Genomic DNA, 18,701 nt, shown 5'->3' on the forward strand with positions numbered 1-18,701 from the left:
AATGGTAATCGGCATGAGATGAGATTGAAAGGATCCTAAAATCCGATATATATGTACATGAATCTCATATTTGAAATAGACCGAAGAAAAAAAAAGGAGCAGTAATTCTAAATCGCCAACATTTACGCAGAGCCATTGGCCGCCTCTTCATTGTCGGGTGCCCGTAGGGACTTCTGGGGTGCAGGTGTAAGGATAGCAGCAGCCGGGATCAGGGGAGCAGCGGGGTTAAGCTCCAGACCAAATCCGGGCTTGTCCAAGACAGAGACGTCAAGATAACCCTTGGTAGGAATGGGCTCGTTTAAGAAGAGGTTACCAAACACAGGCTCAACGATGTGGCCGTCGGCAGAGTTGGCAAGATACTCCTGGAAGGGACTGTTGGACTGGGAGACGACAAAGTGATACGAGTAGGGACCGGAGGCGTGGGGCACAACGGGAAGATCATAAGCAGCAGCCATGGCAGAGACCTTGAGCAGTTCAGTCATTCCACCAACCCACATCACATCGGGCTGGAGGATGTCAACGTTCCGGCCCTCAATCAGCTTGCGGAAGCCGTAGCGGGAGTACTCGTGCTCGCCAGTGGTGAACGTGACAGTGGGGTGAGCACGCTTGAGGAGCGCGTGGCCGTCGAAGTCATCGGGCGAAAGGCACTCCTCCCACCAATCAATGTCGAGCCCAATAGCCTCGCAGCGCTTGACTAGCTGGATTGTGTAGGAAACAGTCAAAGACATGTAGCAGTCCACACGTAGTGGGAAGTCAGCACCGACTTTCTCACGCTGCTGACGCAGATATTCAACATTTTTCAGAAGGCCCTCGGTACCTTCGTCAGGACCATGTGGCAAGGCCACCTTGGCACCGATGAAGCCGGCGGCCTTTGCAGAGCCAGGCTGGGGACCAGTACAATAGAAGTTCAATCGAGCTCGAGTGGCACCCCCGATCAGCTTGTAGACGGGCTCTTTGCGGATCTTGCCCTGCAGATCCCATAGAGCCAGGTCAATGACCGAGATCACGGCGACGGGTAGACCCTTGCGGCCGTAGAACATCGAGGCACGGTACATCTTCTCAAAGAGATCGTTAGTGTCGCGGGGGTCTGTACAAATATGGTTTGTCAGAAAGATCCATTGTTCTATGTATGTGAGATGGTGCACATACCCGCGCCAACCAAGAAGCGGTTGAAATGTTGCTGGGTCAGCCAGCATGCGGGTGGCCCTCCGAAACCAGTGGCAAAGCCCTTACTGCCATCAGTGGCTTCGATCTCTACGCAGAATGATCCCAAAACATTGATGCCCCACGACGTTCGCGAGCCACGGAATTGTGCCCACTTGGTCATAGGAGTGGAAATATTGCTGTCGACCAGCCAGTGGCCTCCCTTGACCTGTGCCCATAGTTAGCATGTAAACCATCAAGCCAATTGACATCTCAGAGCTCTTACATTGTGGTAATCACCGCCAGAGCCAACACCATCAATGATGAAGGTGCGCACTTCCTTGATGCGGGGAAACTCCGTTGTTAAACCCATGATGTATGAAAACGAACGAGTCTCAAGAGAAAAGGGACTCAACAATTGTCCACAGTAAAAGACAGATAAAGAAAAGCAGAAAACCAATAATTGCGGGGAATCCACGTCTATTTCAACGAATACGTGATGAGGCGACCTCGGGGCATTGCTAACCCGAGAGACGGAAAAAGGCCGACTCGGAGAAATTTTTGCGACAACACATGTTCTGTTACTTATGTCGGGCTTCATGTGAGCCGGGCTAAATGCTTTTGATATTCCAAAATCTATGGGTGATAGTTTCCAAACTTCAAAGCCTCGAACAGGGGGGTGGAGCAGAAAAGCTCTGGCGGGGAAGAATGATATACCAATCGACATTCACACTGTTGGTCACAAGGACAAGCACGTCCAAGGCATGGCCAAGCAATTCCTGGACCTCTACGAGTCGTGGGGTGATATCACTCCCTAGTGGGAAAAGCTTCTCGGTTTAACGGCGTTCACTAACTCCTTCGCTAGCAACAACCTAGTATACAGCCCACATTGCTTTGTCCTTGTCACCGTTGGGCTTGATCTTCCCACGGTTTAGATAAACCTGAACCTACTTGGTGAATGTTGCCTTATAGTCCTCCGACAGGGGAGTTTTTACGGGAACCACTGAGTTGGGTATATTGCGTGGTAAGGGTTTCGAGAACGATAGTCAGGGTACGGATATTGAATAAAGTAACCTCCTTATCGAGGATCTTGGTAAGGGCTGTCGAACTAACAGTTAACTATACTTTTTAGAGTTAGGATGGTAATGAATACTATCTAAGTAAGTCTTTTATACCTAAGTAACCCTCTATAGGGGGAATACCGTTAAGCGAAGCACCGTTACTTGAAATGACTAACTATCACGCCGGACTTTGGCTGGCGGATATAAGGTAAAGACGCTCCGGGTGAGACGTAAGGGACCAAAGTATATGGTTTCCACTTGGGTCCTTACCTCCTCCTCGTCGAAAGTTTCTGTGGGGCCATAAATAGAAAAGCCGGCATTGTTAACTAGGACGTTAATATAGTCACTATCGCTTTCAATCTTAGCAGTAATATCGCCGCTACCAGGACTATCCATATCAAGCTAGAACCCCCCCCTTCTTGAACTCATTCTCGGCAACCAGTTCGGGTGTCGACAATGGGTTATGCGAGGTCGCAACCTTTTGTCCGCCAGCCTAAGCTGCGCCGGTCAAGGAAAGGCCATAGCCAGGTGCGTTTGATAGTAGCCAAGAAAAAAGTAATATTATTACACGTGTAAAGCATCGATAGCTCTGCTTTAAGTATCACTCGTCGGAATTATCACTGCATTACCGGTGCGGACTTGCGATAACTCCGGGTGACTGTATTTGTCTACTTGGGGTAAGTAGATTACTCTGACTTGCAATGGATATGGGGAAACAAATGGGACTAGCATGTACAAGTAAAGCAGTCTGTTTAAGGAATGTGAAAATTGGAATTCCCCTTGATTAAGCCCCTCAACTCGCCTTTTGTTAGCTTTAAGAGAGGTGATGACGCTAACCTTTCCCCCGATTAAGACTCCAGTGACAAGCTGACAATATTGGGATAATGGATGTTGCACACAGTTAGCAGCTACCGACCTTCAATGAAAAGCTTGATACACATCTTGTGAAAGCATAAGACTCTATGGTATTTTTATGTCTGTGCAGCTCCCAGTAAAGCTGACGAATAGGGTCTAAGGCAAAAAAGTGCTCAACATATTGAAAAGCAAGCCGTGCACCTCTTCTACGAACTGGTGTGGACTATGGATTCTGTTGGACCGTTTGTGCACTCCCTTTGTAGGGTATCAAATGACTGCTGATGCTATTCCAAATTTTGTTTCTTTTTTTTTTACAGAATTTTGGCTAGATATCAAAGGAATAAGAAATAGAAGAAACGGAAGTACATGCCAATCGAAGGAAAGCCGGGGGATTCCAAAAGCGGAGAATGCGGGGTGCCCCGGTTTCTGCCTGAGGCCTTAGATCCATGTGTCCGACCATTTCTGTCTCTTCCTTCTCTTTCCCTCAGATTCAATGTTGACGATTGTGGAGAACACTCTAAAGCTCCCTCCTGTTATAAAGCAATATACTAGGCTATCCCAGCCTATTCGGTTATCTCACCGTAAATCAGCGCTGCATCATGCTCGGTCCCTGATAGGGCGAATTGCTATCTCGCTGAATCAAAATGCCGAACACTGCGCTTCCCGCTCAGGAGACCCCGTCCTCCATTCAGCAATTCGGCGATCCAAACAGAGATCAGAGTGCAGAATATTCTTCGGATTCTGACAATGATCACATCAGACTCAATGGCTCCACAACAGCGTTGAAGCGAAAACGGCCCCTCACTGTCTCGTGCGTATCTGAATCACCTTGGCCACCCGTGCTTGTATGAAAAATAACCCCGGCTAACCTTACCAAGATGTGAACTATGCAAGCAGCGAAAGGTAAAATGTGGTATGGTGCAAAAACACCTAGGCAAATGCTCCGTTTCTAACATTGACCAACCCAGACCGAGTCCAACCGAGTTGTGGCTGGTGCACCCGAAATGGCCAGCTGTGTGAATATAAAGAACGGAAGAAGCCAGGGCTGAGAGCTGGCTATGGCAAGGAATTGGAACAGCGACTTGGTAAGTTGCTCTACAGTCCTCTCGTCGTCAACTTGTTATCTCACCCGTACTCTAGATAGATTGGAGGATATAATTCGATCGCAAGCTCAGCTTATTGAGATGCACCTGCTGCAAAGCCAGTCTTCAATGGGCCCTGATTTACCCCACGCTGGGCGTCTTTCATGTAGCTCTCCGTCCGAGCCGTCGGCAGCCCACGGACCCAGTCCAAGTACCGTCCTGTACTTCAATGACCCTGTGTCTGCTATTAAGATGCCCTCATGTTGTGCGGATATGTCCACCAACAGTCCATCAGATAGCTCTGTGAAGAATGCCTCACATAATCATCCGCAACGGGACATGTCAACGGCACCAGTTGTTCAGTTGCTACATGCTCAAAACGCACATCATGATTACACAGGAAACGAATCGTCTTTGAAGGTTCCCGTCAACATATACTCAAACCAAGAGCAATCTCTTAATAATCCTGATCTAGATCTGCCACCATATGATTTGCTCTATGCTTTGGTAGATCTGTATTTCGAGCATATCAATTCCTGGTGCCCGATCCTCCACCGGCGAACAACGCTGGATACATTTTTTGGCCCGTCACCACTAGATGAGGCAGACCGAATGGTGCTATATGCAATTGTGGCAACAACTCTGCGCTTTTCCTCCGACAATAGGCTTAATGACCAGAACAGAAAGCGCTATCATGACTCGGCCAAGCAAAGGGTCGTCCTCCATGGCCTAGAAAGTTCCTCTGTCAAGGCACTTCAGGCACTCGTGATTTTAGCTCTTGATCTGGTTGGATCCTCTAATGGGCCGCCAGGCTGGAAGCTCCTTGCCCTGATTACCCGATCTGTAGTTCAGCTAGGGTTGGCCGTGGAATCAAAGTCTTCTCTTGTCACCCCCCTCTATCCCTCAATTTATACTCTGAGAGCTGTCACTCTTTCGGAGCCAGACTGCTGGATTGAGGAGGAGAGTAGACGTCGTTTATTCTGGATGGTCTACTTGCTGGACCGATATTCTACCCTGGCGACTGCGTTCAATTTCGCCTTGGACGACAAAGATATCGACCGCAAACTCCCTTGCAAAGACGATTACTTTATTAAGAACCAGCCCGTTGAGACGCGGTGGTTCCAATGCTCTAGTTATCGTGCGGATTATCTCACCAAAGCTGAGAACGTTGGGTCTTTCGGTCTCTATGTTGAAATCTTGGGCATCCTCTCGCGGATTCACGTGTTCTTAAAACGGCCCGTGGACATCGGGGCTCTCTCCGATGTTGCAGAATGGCAGGCTACCTATCGCAAACTCGACAGTGAGCTTACATCGTGGGAGTTCAATCTCCCAGCGGAATACGCCTACGAAAACTCGTCTCGAATCTTCAGTGGGCCCAGGAATGGCCGGGCTCTGCACAGCGATTGGGTACAATTACATGCAACCTACCAGACGTAAGTGGGCCTCGTTTTAATCGTTGTTCCATCTAGTTAACGGGTCAATTACTATAGAGCTGTGATTCGGCTGCACTCCTCGGCAGCATACCCGACAACCCGATCTCCAATCTTCACACCCTCATATAGTGCCAGCCAGCGATGCCTTCTAGCCGTCGAAAACATTCTATTAGTAACTAGGTTTGTTGTAGAGCATAATCTGCTGGACAAGATGGGCCCACCCTTCGCCTTCACCCTCTGGGTCTCAGCACGCCTACTTCTCGTCCACGGCTCAACCATTGCACATACCGTTAGCCCCGATATCACATTTTTCGTGGATACTCTATTTCATTTAGGAAAATTCTGGAAAGTTGCCGAGCGATACAGCAGTATCCTTCAGCGCGTCCTGGATGAGTACAACGAGTATCAGCAATCCATCGCCACAGATGGCGAACGATCCACACCATCAACAGTGAAAATTCTCGCTGATATGCGTCGCTGTGCATTCGATCTGGACTTTTTGATTTCGCGTCAACCACGAGAATCACCTGCTGACAATGGCATTGGCGAGAGCCACCAGCCCCAGTCACGCTTCACTACAATGCCCGCCCGCAACTTCGCCCCCAACGAACTCGAATACCTCGATGTTTTTGGTTTCTTCAATGTTCCCCGTGTTCCTCCTGCCCGGGCTTCTGATTTGTCTACTTCTAACCCCTCTCATTTGGAGATCCCAGAGCCTGGACCAAATCCGATGTCTGTTCATGGATTGACGGACGCTGGCCCCGCGCCTTCAACTGGGTCAGTAGATGATGGTGGCCACCCCTCCAATGCAAATGAATTCAACATCACAAACTACTTGATTCCGACGCCAGAGACGGATTGGCTGTTCCGACCATCTTAAAGGCACTACTTCCTCGCTTGCACCATTTTAGTCGCTTCTTGCCTTCAGACTGAAGAAAATATTCACCTCCAGCCAATCCTGAAGTCATGTGAGGACTGATTGACGTGGGTAATTCATACCCGTTGCAGGGATATTGGCTAGGCAGAACAACCCTGGTATGCATATCATTCTATAAACTTAACCAAAAAAGGCTTCGCACCATACTGGATTCTGCACCCACCGCTGAGTGTTTGTTGGATCAATATATTCCCCTCTACGGGTGCTGAGATTGGTTCGGATTTTACAGAGCACGCAATGAAGGAACATGGTTCCAGTGGCTAGAGGCAACTGCTTTGATGAAAATCTGTGCTACGTTGTGTCGTCACATATTTTGCAAAACCTGTCAAGGGGATTTGGCTTACTACATCACCCTGTGTGGATGAGTTTTGCATCCCTATCCTCACAGCCTCTTTCATTGGTAAGGTAGATTTCATTTGAGGATTTGTTGCTTGTGCTAATCTGGACAGAAATCCCGCTAGTCAGGTGGTATTTATCTCAAGACACATCTGTAACCGGCCTACGTTCTTCCACTGGCTTTACATTCTCCGTCAAGCTCAATGAATCCTCTCACTCTATTTTGTATCAAGCACTAAACGTCTATGGAAAGTCGAAAAGAGACGTCATCTCGCTTTGGTAACTTGAACCACTTTCTCGCGAGATCCTGGGCATGGGACGAAAGGACCAAAGAGAGAGAAAAATCTGCTATGGGCTTTCATCGCTTTGAAAATGTCTGAGAAGATTGCCTGTGGACTGAGACCGGTGTTCTTCCCAACAAGTTCCTTAAAGAATTCGTCCTGTTATGGACCACTTTTGGGTGCTCCAATGTTAAAAATATGGGCGAATGCTTTTTTTTCCTCGTGTGAACCGACGAGGAGACCTTTGTGCCTGCAATCATTGCACTAAGAAGCAGAATTGAGATATTGTCTAGCTAGCAATGGGCACCCAGCACCGTGCCAAATTATATCCAATGTATTGCATGATCTGTGGTCTGATGGATCGTCTTGTCAGTGATCTAATGGGCTTATACTAGTTGAAGCAACCGACCATGACCAGAACTAGAGTAGCGCGTTCATTCAGTCCACCGGTGTACCGAGATCAAATTTTCAAAGATGAAACTGCCTAAAGCCTAGGAAGCTGCATTCTAAAGTTGAATCTTTTGCTTAAATTCAGTTCCTATTGTCTTCTTCTAATATTGCACAACGGTCTATACCTGCGGGATTCACCCATCCACTTTCTCCTTTGGCGCAGGGAACTGCCTAATTTTCCCTACTGATTCCAAGTCTTTAGTAATGACTCTGTATTTTGTATTTTTGTCGAAGTAGTCGAATTTTATTGAATTGCTCACTTCGATGTTCTTCAATTCCCTAAATTACTAATTTATGGTACGCCAGCCAGATGATAGGCTCAATGATGTTCCGGGGCCCTGCTATCTATTAAGTTAGGAATTTTAAGGACCTATCGATCAAATTAGAATTTCTTTAGACTTTGTAGAAGATACTGAATTATCTACTGCTCTATTGAAGAGTTGAAAAATCCGGGTGGAGGTGGGCGAGTAGACCGTTGTATGTCAGACTTGGATATAACCCCCACTACGGAGTAGGCCCTAAACATTAACCGAGGTTTTTGTTATGGTCTAGTGGTAAAATTGGCTGTATTTTCCCCACATTGTATCCAAAGGCAAACCCAAGGAAGAGGGGGATTCCGAGCAATTCATCACTTAGATGACCATCCACGTAATTAAAATTGAAGGGGACGACCAGGATGGGTGTGTTGCTACGGGCAACCTTGCAAGCTCATTGCTCTTACCTAATTACTGCACTGCCCGGGCCATGCTATGTAAATACACTCCACGTGACCAAATGCCCCACTCAATGTGACCCACTTGAAACAACCTTACTCATGAAAGACTTCAGCAGAACCTTGGAACACACCTTGGTGTCCGTGGTACCTTCGTACCTACATCGTACCCACATCCGTAATACGACATTCGGTTTCTAAGGTGAGTTAGCATCTTTATACACCAAGCATCTAGGATGTCCGCCCTTAGCATGCTCCCTTTAGTTACTTCGTCTTCTCTCTCTCCACATAACCCAGCATGTGGCCTTCAATCTGCTTGTTGACATAGGAGTGACATAAACCGGCTTTGGGTCTGAGAAATTCGCAACTCTAAGACTAGAGGTGGTATAACTTGCACCGATTTTACATCTGTGACTTTCATTCTTTCCCATGATCCAAGTTGATGACAACATAGCACACTGGTGGGACTTGGGAATCTCAATGGACCTGAAGGGTCCGAAGGAATTGGACAAGCTTGCGAACCCACGAAAACATGTTACAGACTACAACGCCCAGAACGAGGGAGGTTGCAAACATAACAAAAGTCAAGGTGTTTATGTCATGTAGGAAACAGAAAGAGAATCAGTGTAACTAACAGAACCATCTTAGGGCGGAGTCTTAGACGATGAGTTTAGTGATTTTGATGAAGAAACGGGCAAGGAAGACTGAAAAGTGTCAGTTTCTAAATTTCCGAGACAGGATTGGAGAGTTCTTGTTCGATTATAACTTTGGAGTTGCAGCTTGAGGGTTAGATATCTCTTTTCATCTGATTAAAACATGCAGTTTGAGGTCCCTGGGAGTGAGATTTAGCCAACCGTTGAAAGTGGGAAAACAAAAGATATGACCAGACGAGATCAATATCAGGTCAGCATTTGATCACCTCACACGGGCCCCAATCAGTGAGCAGATTTTTGCTGAGAGGTGAGCGATATCGCAATAATTTCATATGGTCATGCAAGTCAATGCGAGAACTGAGAGCAGAGATGACAATTCCGTTAGAAATGTTAACTCCTACACATAACATATATGAAAGAAGAAGAGACCTAGGCCTCACGAAACAAAGAAGCATGGAGTGAAATAGCACGAAGGACAGGTCCTAGAAACTCCATTGAGAACACTCATTTATACTCAAACAAAATTCAAACGCGTTCATTACGGGTCGGTACGGGGCTGCAATCGGACGAGGATCTCCTCGAGGAACGCGTCGAGAACAGCATCAACACCACCGCCCATGTCAACAGGTCTCTCCATATCCCAGTGGTGGAGGCTGTTGAAAGCTCGAGCGATATCTTCGGCAACCTTCTCCAGACCATGATGGATGCGGACGCTGCGGTCGAAGTCCTTTTCTTCTTCTGGAGTAGACGGGGGCTCGTTAGGATTGCGTCCGGGTTCGAGACGGATGAGGTGGTTGCGGCGGCGGTCCATGGCTGCACGGAGGGCCGGGAGAATCACAGTTCCGCAGGCAGTTGTACGCTCAGGCTCAGGGAGAGGCCGGGTGGAGCGCTTGTGGTCGCTGGAAGTGGGGGTGGGAGGGGTAGAGCGGTGAGAGATAGCACGGTCATCCATGTTTGCTGGTGCACGCTTGGACTTGAGTCCAGGAACTGGCTTTGCGTGTTGCAGTGGGTCTGTGTGTCTTGAGAGAGGGATGCGCGGAGATTGTGGCTGGTGTCTCAGAGGATTAGCAACGGTGCAAGAAAGTTGAGCTGGTTTGTTCAAAATTTGACCAGATGGGGTGCGATATTGATCATGGAGCGGAATGCTGGATATTTGGTTGGCAAGAATGCCCTGGTTACTAACCGCGGATCTGGGTTTGGTTGAAGAAGCAGTATCAAGCTTGCCAGCGTAGTGAGTCGCTGCCTGTGCGTATTGTTCGTTCAATCCTCTCGTGGGGAGATTGTCTACTACAAATTTGCTAGCCACTGGAGACACGACTTTGCGTGGAGGAAGTGCAGTCTGGGAGGAACGTTGCTTGAGAGGGGAAGATGGAGCAGAGGGAGGTAGAGGGATTTTGGTGGGAGAAACATTGCAAGCAGGGCTTGCTGAGGTCACTTGAACGTGTGATTGGGTTTGGAATATTCCGGCTTGTCGGGGTGTCTCATCACACAGATCCCACTCTTCTGTCTTATTTGTTCGCTCATTAGGGTCAGGGCCTTTCATAGGGCGCAACGGGGGTGCAGATGCTTTTCCCACAGGACGAACGGTCCCGAAATCCCAAAGGTCTTCCTTTTCTTGGGTTCTGGCGTTTGCGGTTAGATCGGCTTCTCTATCATCATGCCCGTCATCATATTCATCCTCGTCATCTTGGCCTCGATGTGTTATTTGCCAACGCTCTGCGCGCTCAATGAGTTCTGTCAGGTAGGTTGTTCTTTTGGCGCGCTTCACGAACGGATGCTCAAGAAGCTCCTTGGCTGATGGTCGCTCCTTGGGGTCTCGACGCAAACACAGTTCGACAAACTGCTTGAAAGGCTTGCTAAAATCGCCTACCAATGTGGGGGGCGGGTTCTTGGGAATCAAAAACAGCACTTTCATCGGGTGGATGTCGGCATATGGAGGATCACCGCAGGCCAGTTCAATTGCCGTGATACCCAAGGACCAGATGTCGGCCTTGTAATCGTATCCAGATTGCTTGATGACTTCGGGGGCCATCCAGAACGGAGTGCCTACAAAGGTATTCTTCTTGGTCATAGTTGCCGACAGTTGTCCCGACACGCCAAAGTCCGCTAATTTAACTTGTCCACTCGCGCTGAGAAGAATGTTGGCAGCTGCAGTCGAAAATTTTAGTCGCCATACAATCCTATCTCCCTTTCAACCAATTGAGATCTTCGTACCTTTGATGTCTCGATGCAACTTCTGGTCACTGTGGAGATAGTCCAGCCCGCGCAGAAGCTCCCTCAGAATAATGGCAATGTACTCTTCATGGATCACACCAGGTCGCAAGAGACCGTGGCAACTGCCACCAGCGCAGAACTCCATGATGATCCACAGATTGGACCCCTTCAAGTATGAGCCATGGTACTTGGTGACGTAGGGCGACTTCAGCTCAGACAAGATGGCAATCTCCTTGATGATATCGTCGACATCATCCTCAGCATTCTCGACGTCAATGATTTTAATTGCCACTGATTCTCCAGTGCGTCTATCTAGACTAATTGCCCGAATTAGGTCAGCTGTTTGTTGATATGGATGGTCCTCGACTTACCCTTTGAACACCTTGCCAAAGCTTCCACCGCCTACGGAATCACATAGCAGTCAGCCACCATATGAAGCTCTTCAAGGCCCAAGTGTTGGAAAACTTACCAATGCAAGTTTGCTTGGTATAAATAGTTTCCGGATCGATGGGAGGCGGCATTTTGGCAGATTATCCAAGTCACTGGATGGCAACAATGGACATTAATCAAGCTTGGATCTGCCGAGGCTTTTGTTCAATTGTCAGATCCACGACCGGCAGTCGCCTATTACGAGGATGGTGTGTGGGTTGAGGCCGTACGTGACGGTGCTCGAGAGTGGACTCGAGAAGGCTGTCTGGGGTAAAATGACGTTGTTATCCAATCAAGCTGATTCGATTAGATCAGATGGGCGATCTATGTCTCAGGATCGCAAGATTTCAGGACTGCAAAAGGAGAGAAGGAAGAGGAGAGACGGCGTTGTTCGTTTGGGTGCTCACAATGGATAAGATGTCAACTGGTAAACAAAGACAATTGTTCAGTCGGAGCAGGTGCTGCGATGGTGATCGTGGGATTCCAGATCGTTTGTGTCATGCTCTTCACGTTACGATCATTTCTTATCACTCCCCAGGCTTCTCAGGGAGATCTTAGGTTGTAAGCCTTGTTTATCGACGCGGGGGGGGGGGGGGCTTATTTTGCCGCCGCTTATCTGGGGGCGGTGTATTCTAATGGCTTTTCGAGTCCAATTGGAATGTTCTACGGCAGTAGGCCACAGTTGATTCCGCTTATTAATCTCTAATATTAATTAAATATCTTAACTTTCACCGCTGGGGTTCCCGCCTCTTCTAAACTTTTCTTTCTAACCAACTAAGCACTAGCCGTTGAGATTGAGCTTTATAGAGATGAGATTATCTCTCTTGGTGGCTCCTTAAAAGCTCTATCTGACTCCCTTCGGAAAATTTCTAACCTTGACGTTGGTCCTCGTACATAGGGGGGACTATCTTGCTGCGGGATGGGAAAACACTCTTAACATCGGCAGTGAACTTGGATCTTTTGGCTTTCCCTCTCAGATGAAGGCTCTCCCTATCTTTGAAAGCGATTCTGGAGCAAATGGACGGTGTCATACGACGAACAATGAAGCCGCCATTTGAATCATAGAGCACATTTGATGAGACGATGGGTGTGACCAGTACCTTCAATCACTCACAGGATGACTGATAATCCAGCCAAGCTTTGTTTCCCGGGAAATAGGCACAAGTACTCGAACGTTCTATATACATCCAGTTCCAAAACCCTATATCGATAGAATCAATCCATAACAAAGAAAGACCAATTTGAAGAAAAATTGGGAGACATACCCCACTTTCAAGGCCAAAAATAGGTACTTGTACCAGTTGCCGTCTCCTTTGACCATTACAAGCTCTTAGTCTTACTTCTTACCAACTTTTCTCACACGACGAAGCCCCAGACAGCTCACTAGGAAGACAACTACCTTGCCAGCATATATAGGGCAATACCCGATACGACATCCCTCTAGAAGCTGACCGCCCGTTTGAGAAGTTATACTTTAATCGTCTGCCGAGCCATCATCATGGGCAATAACGGAAGCGGCTATGACATTAGTGACAGCCAGTCCTATAGAGTTGCCCAGCTGGGAGATGGTATCGAAGAACCCCCCGCCGCCGCCCCCCCCCCCCCTTCCAGCCAGGGTCATTGAGTCATCAGGGAATGTCCGAGAAATTACCAGACTAGACACAGTCCATAGCAATAGGCAAACGACAAGTCAGCATTTGTGTCATTCTTATTAAATTCATCAGTTGACTAAGTTACTCACCATCGCGGTTGATTGCACTTATAAGTCATAGCAACAAAGGCTGCAGCCCAACATGTCCAGTTGGGGGAGGCGACTGTCATTAAGATAGGGGAAATTGCGGTCATCAGGGCACTCATCCCCCCCGGCAGCAGGTTTCCATTCACCTTTGACACCAGATAAGCAGTGACTATGTTGGTGGCCACGCCCACTACAGCCATAGGCAAGAAGCGATTGGAAGCCTGGAGGGCTGAGATGTCCTGGACGTCCTGAAAGAACAAGATTGATATGTACTGGAAAGAGTAGAACCTCGCCCATGTGAAGAACATGGCCACGCGGATGAAAAGAAACAGCAAATTTTACCATAAAACGGTTGGAACCAAGGTTGGCCTGTTGTGCGTTTACCTGCCAGTTCACCCAAAGCGAGAAGGCAAGGATAAGTAGTATGGAGATGATCAGCAGCACAACGTGTTGGGGCTCGGACATGTTCCTGTAGGCATATGCAATCATCCTATAAAAATGTAAGCAACGTCTGGAAAAGGACTCAAAATACAAAGGTCAAGAATGGCTCATGCACGTACATGGGATAGGAGTATAAATGTCAAGGCGAGAACTGCTACGCCAATCCAATCAATGTGATAAGCAAGCTTGTGCCATGTAGCCTGTCAAAGCTTCATCGAATTCGCGTCTGATGGAAGGATTAAGATGGAACCAACAAAGAGTACGACATCGATTATGGCGGTAATATAAAACCCCCATCGCCAGCCGATGGTATTGATAAGAACAACACCAAGAATGAGACCTAACGCATAGCCTGGCGGATATTCCATCACTGTTACTGCAGAGGCAACATTACTCAGCTTTCTTTTCTATGGATCACTGTTTTTCGGCTCCTAGTGGTGACTACGTTTTGATAATCGTAATTCATTCCATGCTTTCCAGGCAAGCTTTGGTACTATGTACACTCTCACATCTAGGTGCACAACTGGAGAGCCTGGTAGGTTGAATGACATCTCCGAAATGACGAAACCCAGCTTGGAAACAAAGGTGAGATCCCACGGGATCTAATTCATTTCCATCAACGCCTCGCAGAAATCCACAAAACGTTGCAGCATGACGATAAGACCAATAGAACAAAGCAAGAGAATTACTCTTCCAGATATCCAATCATCACCGTACCATTCTTCAGTCCCGCATCTGCAATGCTCGTAGTAAGTTGATCAATGAGATTGCGCCCCATGCTGTTCAGGTCAAACTCGACACCAGCCTTGTCTTCCAAAGGAGGATCGGCCTTGAGCCATTCATAGATTCTCTGAACGGGATCTGCCAATAAGAAACGCCGAATAACTCTGCCAGACGGGTGTCGGAACTGAATGCGTGTAGTTGTGGCCGGGTCCGCAGCGGGTTCAGTGTGTGGTTGGTCGCCGGGGATAGATGAAAATGGGGAGGCTTCGGCAGCTGCCTCCGGTTCATCCATGATAACATCTTCCTCGTCGGTAGCTCGGCCCTTGCCCTTAACATTGTCTGTACTGCGCGTCAATTCATCAGGGTCTTCGAGCGTTGGACCAGCTTCTGCTGCGGCCCCAAGACTATTTCTCATTGCCATCTCCATCATCTCCTCTTCGGTCATGGCATCAATGCTCTTGTCTTTCTTGTCGGATTTGCGCTTGGCAATAGGGTTGCGCACATTGCGGTTCAAGCTGTAACGATCGAGGAATTCGTGAAGTTGCATGAGAAAGTCGGCGGCTTTGACCAAAGGCGGTCCAGACCAGACCTTCACTTGTTCACCAGTCCGAGGGTCGACGATAGCAATGTGGGGGTAGTTGTCGGAGACATCGCTTCCCTGGAAGTAGTATTGGAGGTAGGAAGAGGCACGGGGGTCATCTTTCGAGTACTGCAGGAAAATGAAATGCTCCTTGACGGTATCTTGCACCCCACGGTCCTTCCACAAATCACGGTTCAGAACCTGACAGTCAAAGATTGATGCGTCCTGGACATTGACAAGCAGCCATTTCTCGGTGTCCTTTCCCTCCTCGCGCGCCACATCCCAAGGCAGTCGTGACATGATTTCAAATGGAGGACGGTACATTTCGGCGAGCAGATTTGATTTGGAAGATGCTTCCGATGCGCCCCCAGTAGCGGCAGAAAGCGCTTCGCGACGAGATTCATCACTGCCCGTCCATATGGAAGATGACTCTTGCTGGTTGAAGATTCCGGCTCGGCCTAGAGTCAAGTGTCAGTTCAAGTTATTGAAAATTTTGGAAACATGGATAGCACCCACCTGATCTACCACGAGCTCGTAGTTGGCTGAGGATGTTGGCGTGCATGTCTTCACCACTGTCATAGTCCGCCCCGGGGCCCACCAAAGTCTCCGTTGTCCGCGCTAACGGCGCTCTCACTTCAACTTCATTTTCTATGCCACCTGTACCACCATACATTTGCTCCTGGAGGCGTCGAGCCATAGCCTCGTCGTCATCGAATGTTGGCGGGGCGATGTGTTGGGGGGTATCGTCATCAGTATCCGAGTCAATATTCACCACCTCGGAATCGTGTGGGATTCCAGACAGATGAGAGGGCCGAGAAGGTTCAGCAGTCAAGGGTGCGCCTCCACTTTCAAAGTAAAGCTGCATGGCCTGCTCGATTTGGAACTCGGTGATCTGCAGGTACTGAATAGCCAGCTCCGGCGTGGAGCCGGTAATTTCAGTGAACTGAGCTACCACGTCGTTATCCATGGTAGGCAGTGTATCGAATGAGGTTCCTTAAGAAGTGTCTCAATTTTAGAAAAGAGTGTTGGAAGGATTGACTTTGGATACCCACTGAAAGCTTAGGCGTAATATGAAATGGGGTAAAGACTCAGAGGATGTGCTATGTGGGGGCGAGATTTGGTGCAGACCACTGCAAACCAGAAGACCACCAGGTCCCAAAAAAGAGGTCGACAGAAAGTAAGAAAGAAAAAGAAACAGAAATAGAAAAACAATGTCAAGCTTCACGTAGGCTGAAAGGATTCCGTCATCTCGATTCGAGACGATCATAGACACCTGAGGTGGCCAGTGACGCAGCTGACTAAGTCTTGAAAACTGCACGTGTGGTGAAAATGATTGGCCGTAGCTCTACGCGCGACGCGTCCGGCGCGTGGAAGGAGCCAGTAGTGGAGCTGCCAATTACACTTCCTAACTAAGCTCTGGGCCTTCTTTCCTGATATTTGTTTCAAACTTCTGCGGAAACTTCGTCCATCGTCCCTACTTTGTTATTTTATGTCCAAAGTCATGTCAGGAACGGTCTTAGGAAAGCGCACTCACGGTGCTGTGGACCCAGGTAAGATCAGCCATCCCACCTTCCTCTGGTCCTAATCTTTAAGTTCTCACCCACCTTTCTAGCATTACCGGTCCGAGCCACGAGCAAACGGCGAACAGATGCTCCTCGAGTTCACCAACGGGAAACCGTTTCACTACGACGAACAAGGTCTAATGTCAAGAAAGCAGTCGAACAACCCGACCAAGAAAATGGCGATAGCAAGACATTGTCGGAGAATCTGGCTTCTAAACATGCCTTAAGCGATGATCAATTCAAATCTCCGGTCAAGACAAATTCACATTTCACCGTCTCAAAACCAGTGGAAGGTAGGTGGGAAGTTTTGGATGTGGTGCCTGAGGCAGCGCTGATCAGACACGCAGAAGAAATTACGAAACCTCTCGAGTTCGAATTCAAGACACCTTCGAAATCACGATTCCGAGATGATCTTCCGCGATCTCCCATCACCCCTAGGCATCGTGTGCAGGTCGGAGCAAAGGCAGTAACACCACGCACTCCCCGCCATGCCGATCTTCCCCCGACCCCCCGACAGAGTGCCACTCCGAAAATTGTGAACTCGGTGTATTCGCAAGCTAGGCAACTGTTTGCACGGGGCTTCAACACGGGCCGCTTAGTGGGACGTGATGCGGAGCGGGAAAAGCTGGTGTCTTTTATCACAGAAGGAGTGGAGTCTCGGAAAGGAGGGTGCCTCTATATCAGCGGTCCTCCAGGAACTGGAAAGAGTGCCATGGTCCAGGAAGTATGTGGAGATCTCGATCTTTCTAAAGTCAAAGTTTCCCATGTGAACTGCGCAAGCATGCGAATCTCTCGCGATGTCTACAGCAGACTCATCCAAGATTTCTGCGAAGACTCGGATATGTTCAAGAAGAGCGAGGGGGATCGCCTCAAATCTACGTTCATTCCATCTGAGAAGGGGGACGATATTTTCTTGGTCACTTTGGATGAAATCGACCATCTGCTCAATGGCGACTCGGGGGTTTTGCAGTCACTTTTCGAATGGTCATTGCAAGGCAACTCCAAGCTGATGCTGATTGGCATCGCTAACGCCCTTGATTTGACCGACCGATCTCTCCCACAGTTAAAGGCGAAGAACCTGAAGCCCTGCTTGCTTCCCTTTTTGCCGTACAGTGCTGCATCTATCGCAAACGTCATGACCAATCGTCTCCGCTCGTTGCTCCCTGCGGGGGCAGAATCCGACCCGAAGCTTGTCCCCTTTGTTCAACCGGCCGCCATCCAACTTTGCTCCAAGAAGGTAGCCTCGCAGACAGGTGATCTCCGCAAGGCCTTTGAGTTGATCAAGCGGGCAATCGACGTCATTGAACAGGAAACTTTGCAAAAGTTGGAAAAGCAAGCGAAGGAGTCTGAGAATCTTTTGATACTAGGAGAGAACACCAATTTGTCTTCGCCTGCCAAAGTCGGCAGTATTCCGAAGCCAACCTCCATGTCGAGCTACACAGTCATCACGGCACCCCGAGCCAGCATCGCCCACATTGCCCGAATCACATCCGCAGCTTTCGGTCAGGGCACTGTTCAAAGACTTCAAAGTTTGAACCTGCAACAGAAAGCCGCTATCTGCTCTCTAATTGCGCTTGAACGCAAACGCCGCCAGCTCGAGGTCCCAAGCACACCTTCCAAGTCGCGTACATCTGCACCCACCATCAAGCAAGCATTTGATACATATTGTGCTTTGTGTCGCAATGACAACATTTTGCACCCCTTGACTGCCACTGAGTTTAAGGACGTTCTCAGTAATTTGGAAACAATGGGCTTGGTTGGAGAATATCAGGGTCGTGGTCGAGGTGGAACTGTTGCAGGTGGCACAGATCTGCGCCGCACACCTTCAAAATCCGGCCATGTACCTTCGACTCCTCACAAAGCCCTTGACGAGCAAGCTCTTGTCTGCTTTGTCTCCCAGCAAGAAATTGAGAGCCAGATTGCTGGTCCCGGTGAAGGAATCCTTTGGCGCCTTCTCCGTGGTGAGGGACTATGATTCTGTTCCTCAAGCGCATCCTCACGTCATGCTGCACTTTCACTTTTCATTTCGCATTCCCCACAACTACATCGTCGAGTCCCATGCGAGGGCATT

General features: G+C 48.6%; 6 protein-coding genes across 6 annotated transcripts; 3 read left to right on the forward strand and 3 right to left on the reverse strand.

The window, feature by feature from the left end:
- Positions 1–122: 122 nt before the first annotated feature.
- Positions 123–1,516, reverse strand: Pdw03_3237 (Mandelate racemase/muconate lactonizing enzyme, C-terminal; the record flags this gene model as incomplete). Its single annotated transcript, XM_014676907.1, has 3 exons — positions 123–1,087; positions 1,150–1,372; positions 1,430–1,516. The coding sequence occupies 3 exons, from the start codon at positions 1,514–1,516 to the stop codon at positions 123–125; spliced, it is 1,275 nt and encodes a 424-aa protein (XP_014532393.1).
- Positions 1,517–3,703: 2,187 nt separating this feature from the next.
- Positions 3,704–6,775, forward strand: Pdw03_3238 (Fungal transcriptional regulatory protein, N-terminal; the record flags this gene model as incomplete). Its single annotated transcript, XM_066100431.1, has 7 exons — positions 3,704–3,870; positions 3,938–3,972; positions 4,028–4,144; positions 4,200–5,574; positions 5,632–6,351; positions 6,596–6,609; positions 6,741–6,775. 7 exons carry the CDS (start codon positions 3,704–3,706, stop codon positions 6,773–6,775), a joined length of 2,463 nt encoding a protein of 820 aa, XP_065955831.1.
- A 1,944-nt stretch (positions 6,776–8,719) lies between these two features.
- Positions 8,720–9,350, forward strand: Pdw03_3239 (uncharacterized protein; the record flags this gene model as incomplete). Its single annotated transcript, XM_066100432.1, has 6 exons — positions 8,720–8,879; positions 8,939–8,944; positions 8,990–9,003; positions 9,070–9,076; positions 9,178–9,250; positions 9,329–9,350. 6 exons carry the CDS (start codon positions 8,720–8,722, stop codon positions 9,348–9,350), a joined length of 282 nt encoding a protein of 93 aa, XP_065955832.1.
- Positions 9,351–9,481: 131 nt separating this feature from the next.
- Pdw03_3240 (Ste20-like serine/threonine protein kinase, putative) lies at positions 9,482–11,678 on the reverse strand (the record flags this gene model as incomplete). The annotated part of the gene is made up of 5 exons (XM_066100433.1): positions 9,482–9,991; positions 10,127–11,091; positions 11,158–11,474; positions 11,529–11,559; positions 11,627–11,678. The coding sequence occupies 5 exons, from the start codon at positions 11,676–11,678 to the stop codon at positions 9,482–9,484; spliced, it is 1,875 nt and encodes a 624-aa protein (XP_065955833.1).
- A 2,772-nt stretch (positions 11,679–14,450) lies between these two features.
- On the reverse strand, positions 14,451–16,335 carry Pdw03_3241 (Uncharacterized conserved protein UCP037991, UAS, UBX; the record flags this gene model as incomplete). The annotated part of the gene is made up of 4 exons (XM_014676901.2): positions 14,451–15,526; positions 15,585–16,061; positions 16,121–16,126; positions 16,197–16,335. The coding sequence occupies 4 exons, from the start codon at positions 16,333–16,335 to the stop codon at positions 14,451–14,453; spliced, it is 1,698 nt and encodes a 565-aa protein (XP_014532387.2).
- A 234-nt stretch (positions 16,336–16,569) lies between these two features.
- Positions 16,570–18,605, forward strand: Pdw03_3242 (Cell division control protein Cdc6, putative; the record flags this gene model as incomplete). The annotated part of the gene is made up of 3 exons (XM_066100434.1): positions 16,570–16,618; positions 16,681–16,923; positions 16,978–18,605. The coding sequence occupies 3 exons, from the start codon at positions 16,570–16,572 to the stop codon at positions 18,603–18,605; spliced, it is 1,920 nt and encodes a 639-aa protein (XP_065955834.1).
- Positions 18,606–18,701: the final 96 nt, after the last annotated feature.

The sequence above is a fragment of the Penicillium digitatum genome, chromosome 1 (genome assembly GCF_016767815.1).
Source record: "Penicillium digitatum chromosome 1, complete sequence".
In the NCBI taxonomy this organism is placed as follows: domain Eukaryota; kingdom Fungi; phylum Ascomycota; class Eurotiomycetes; order Eurotiales; family Aspergillaceae; genus Penicillium; species Penicillium digitatum.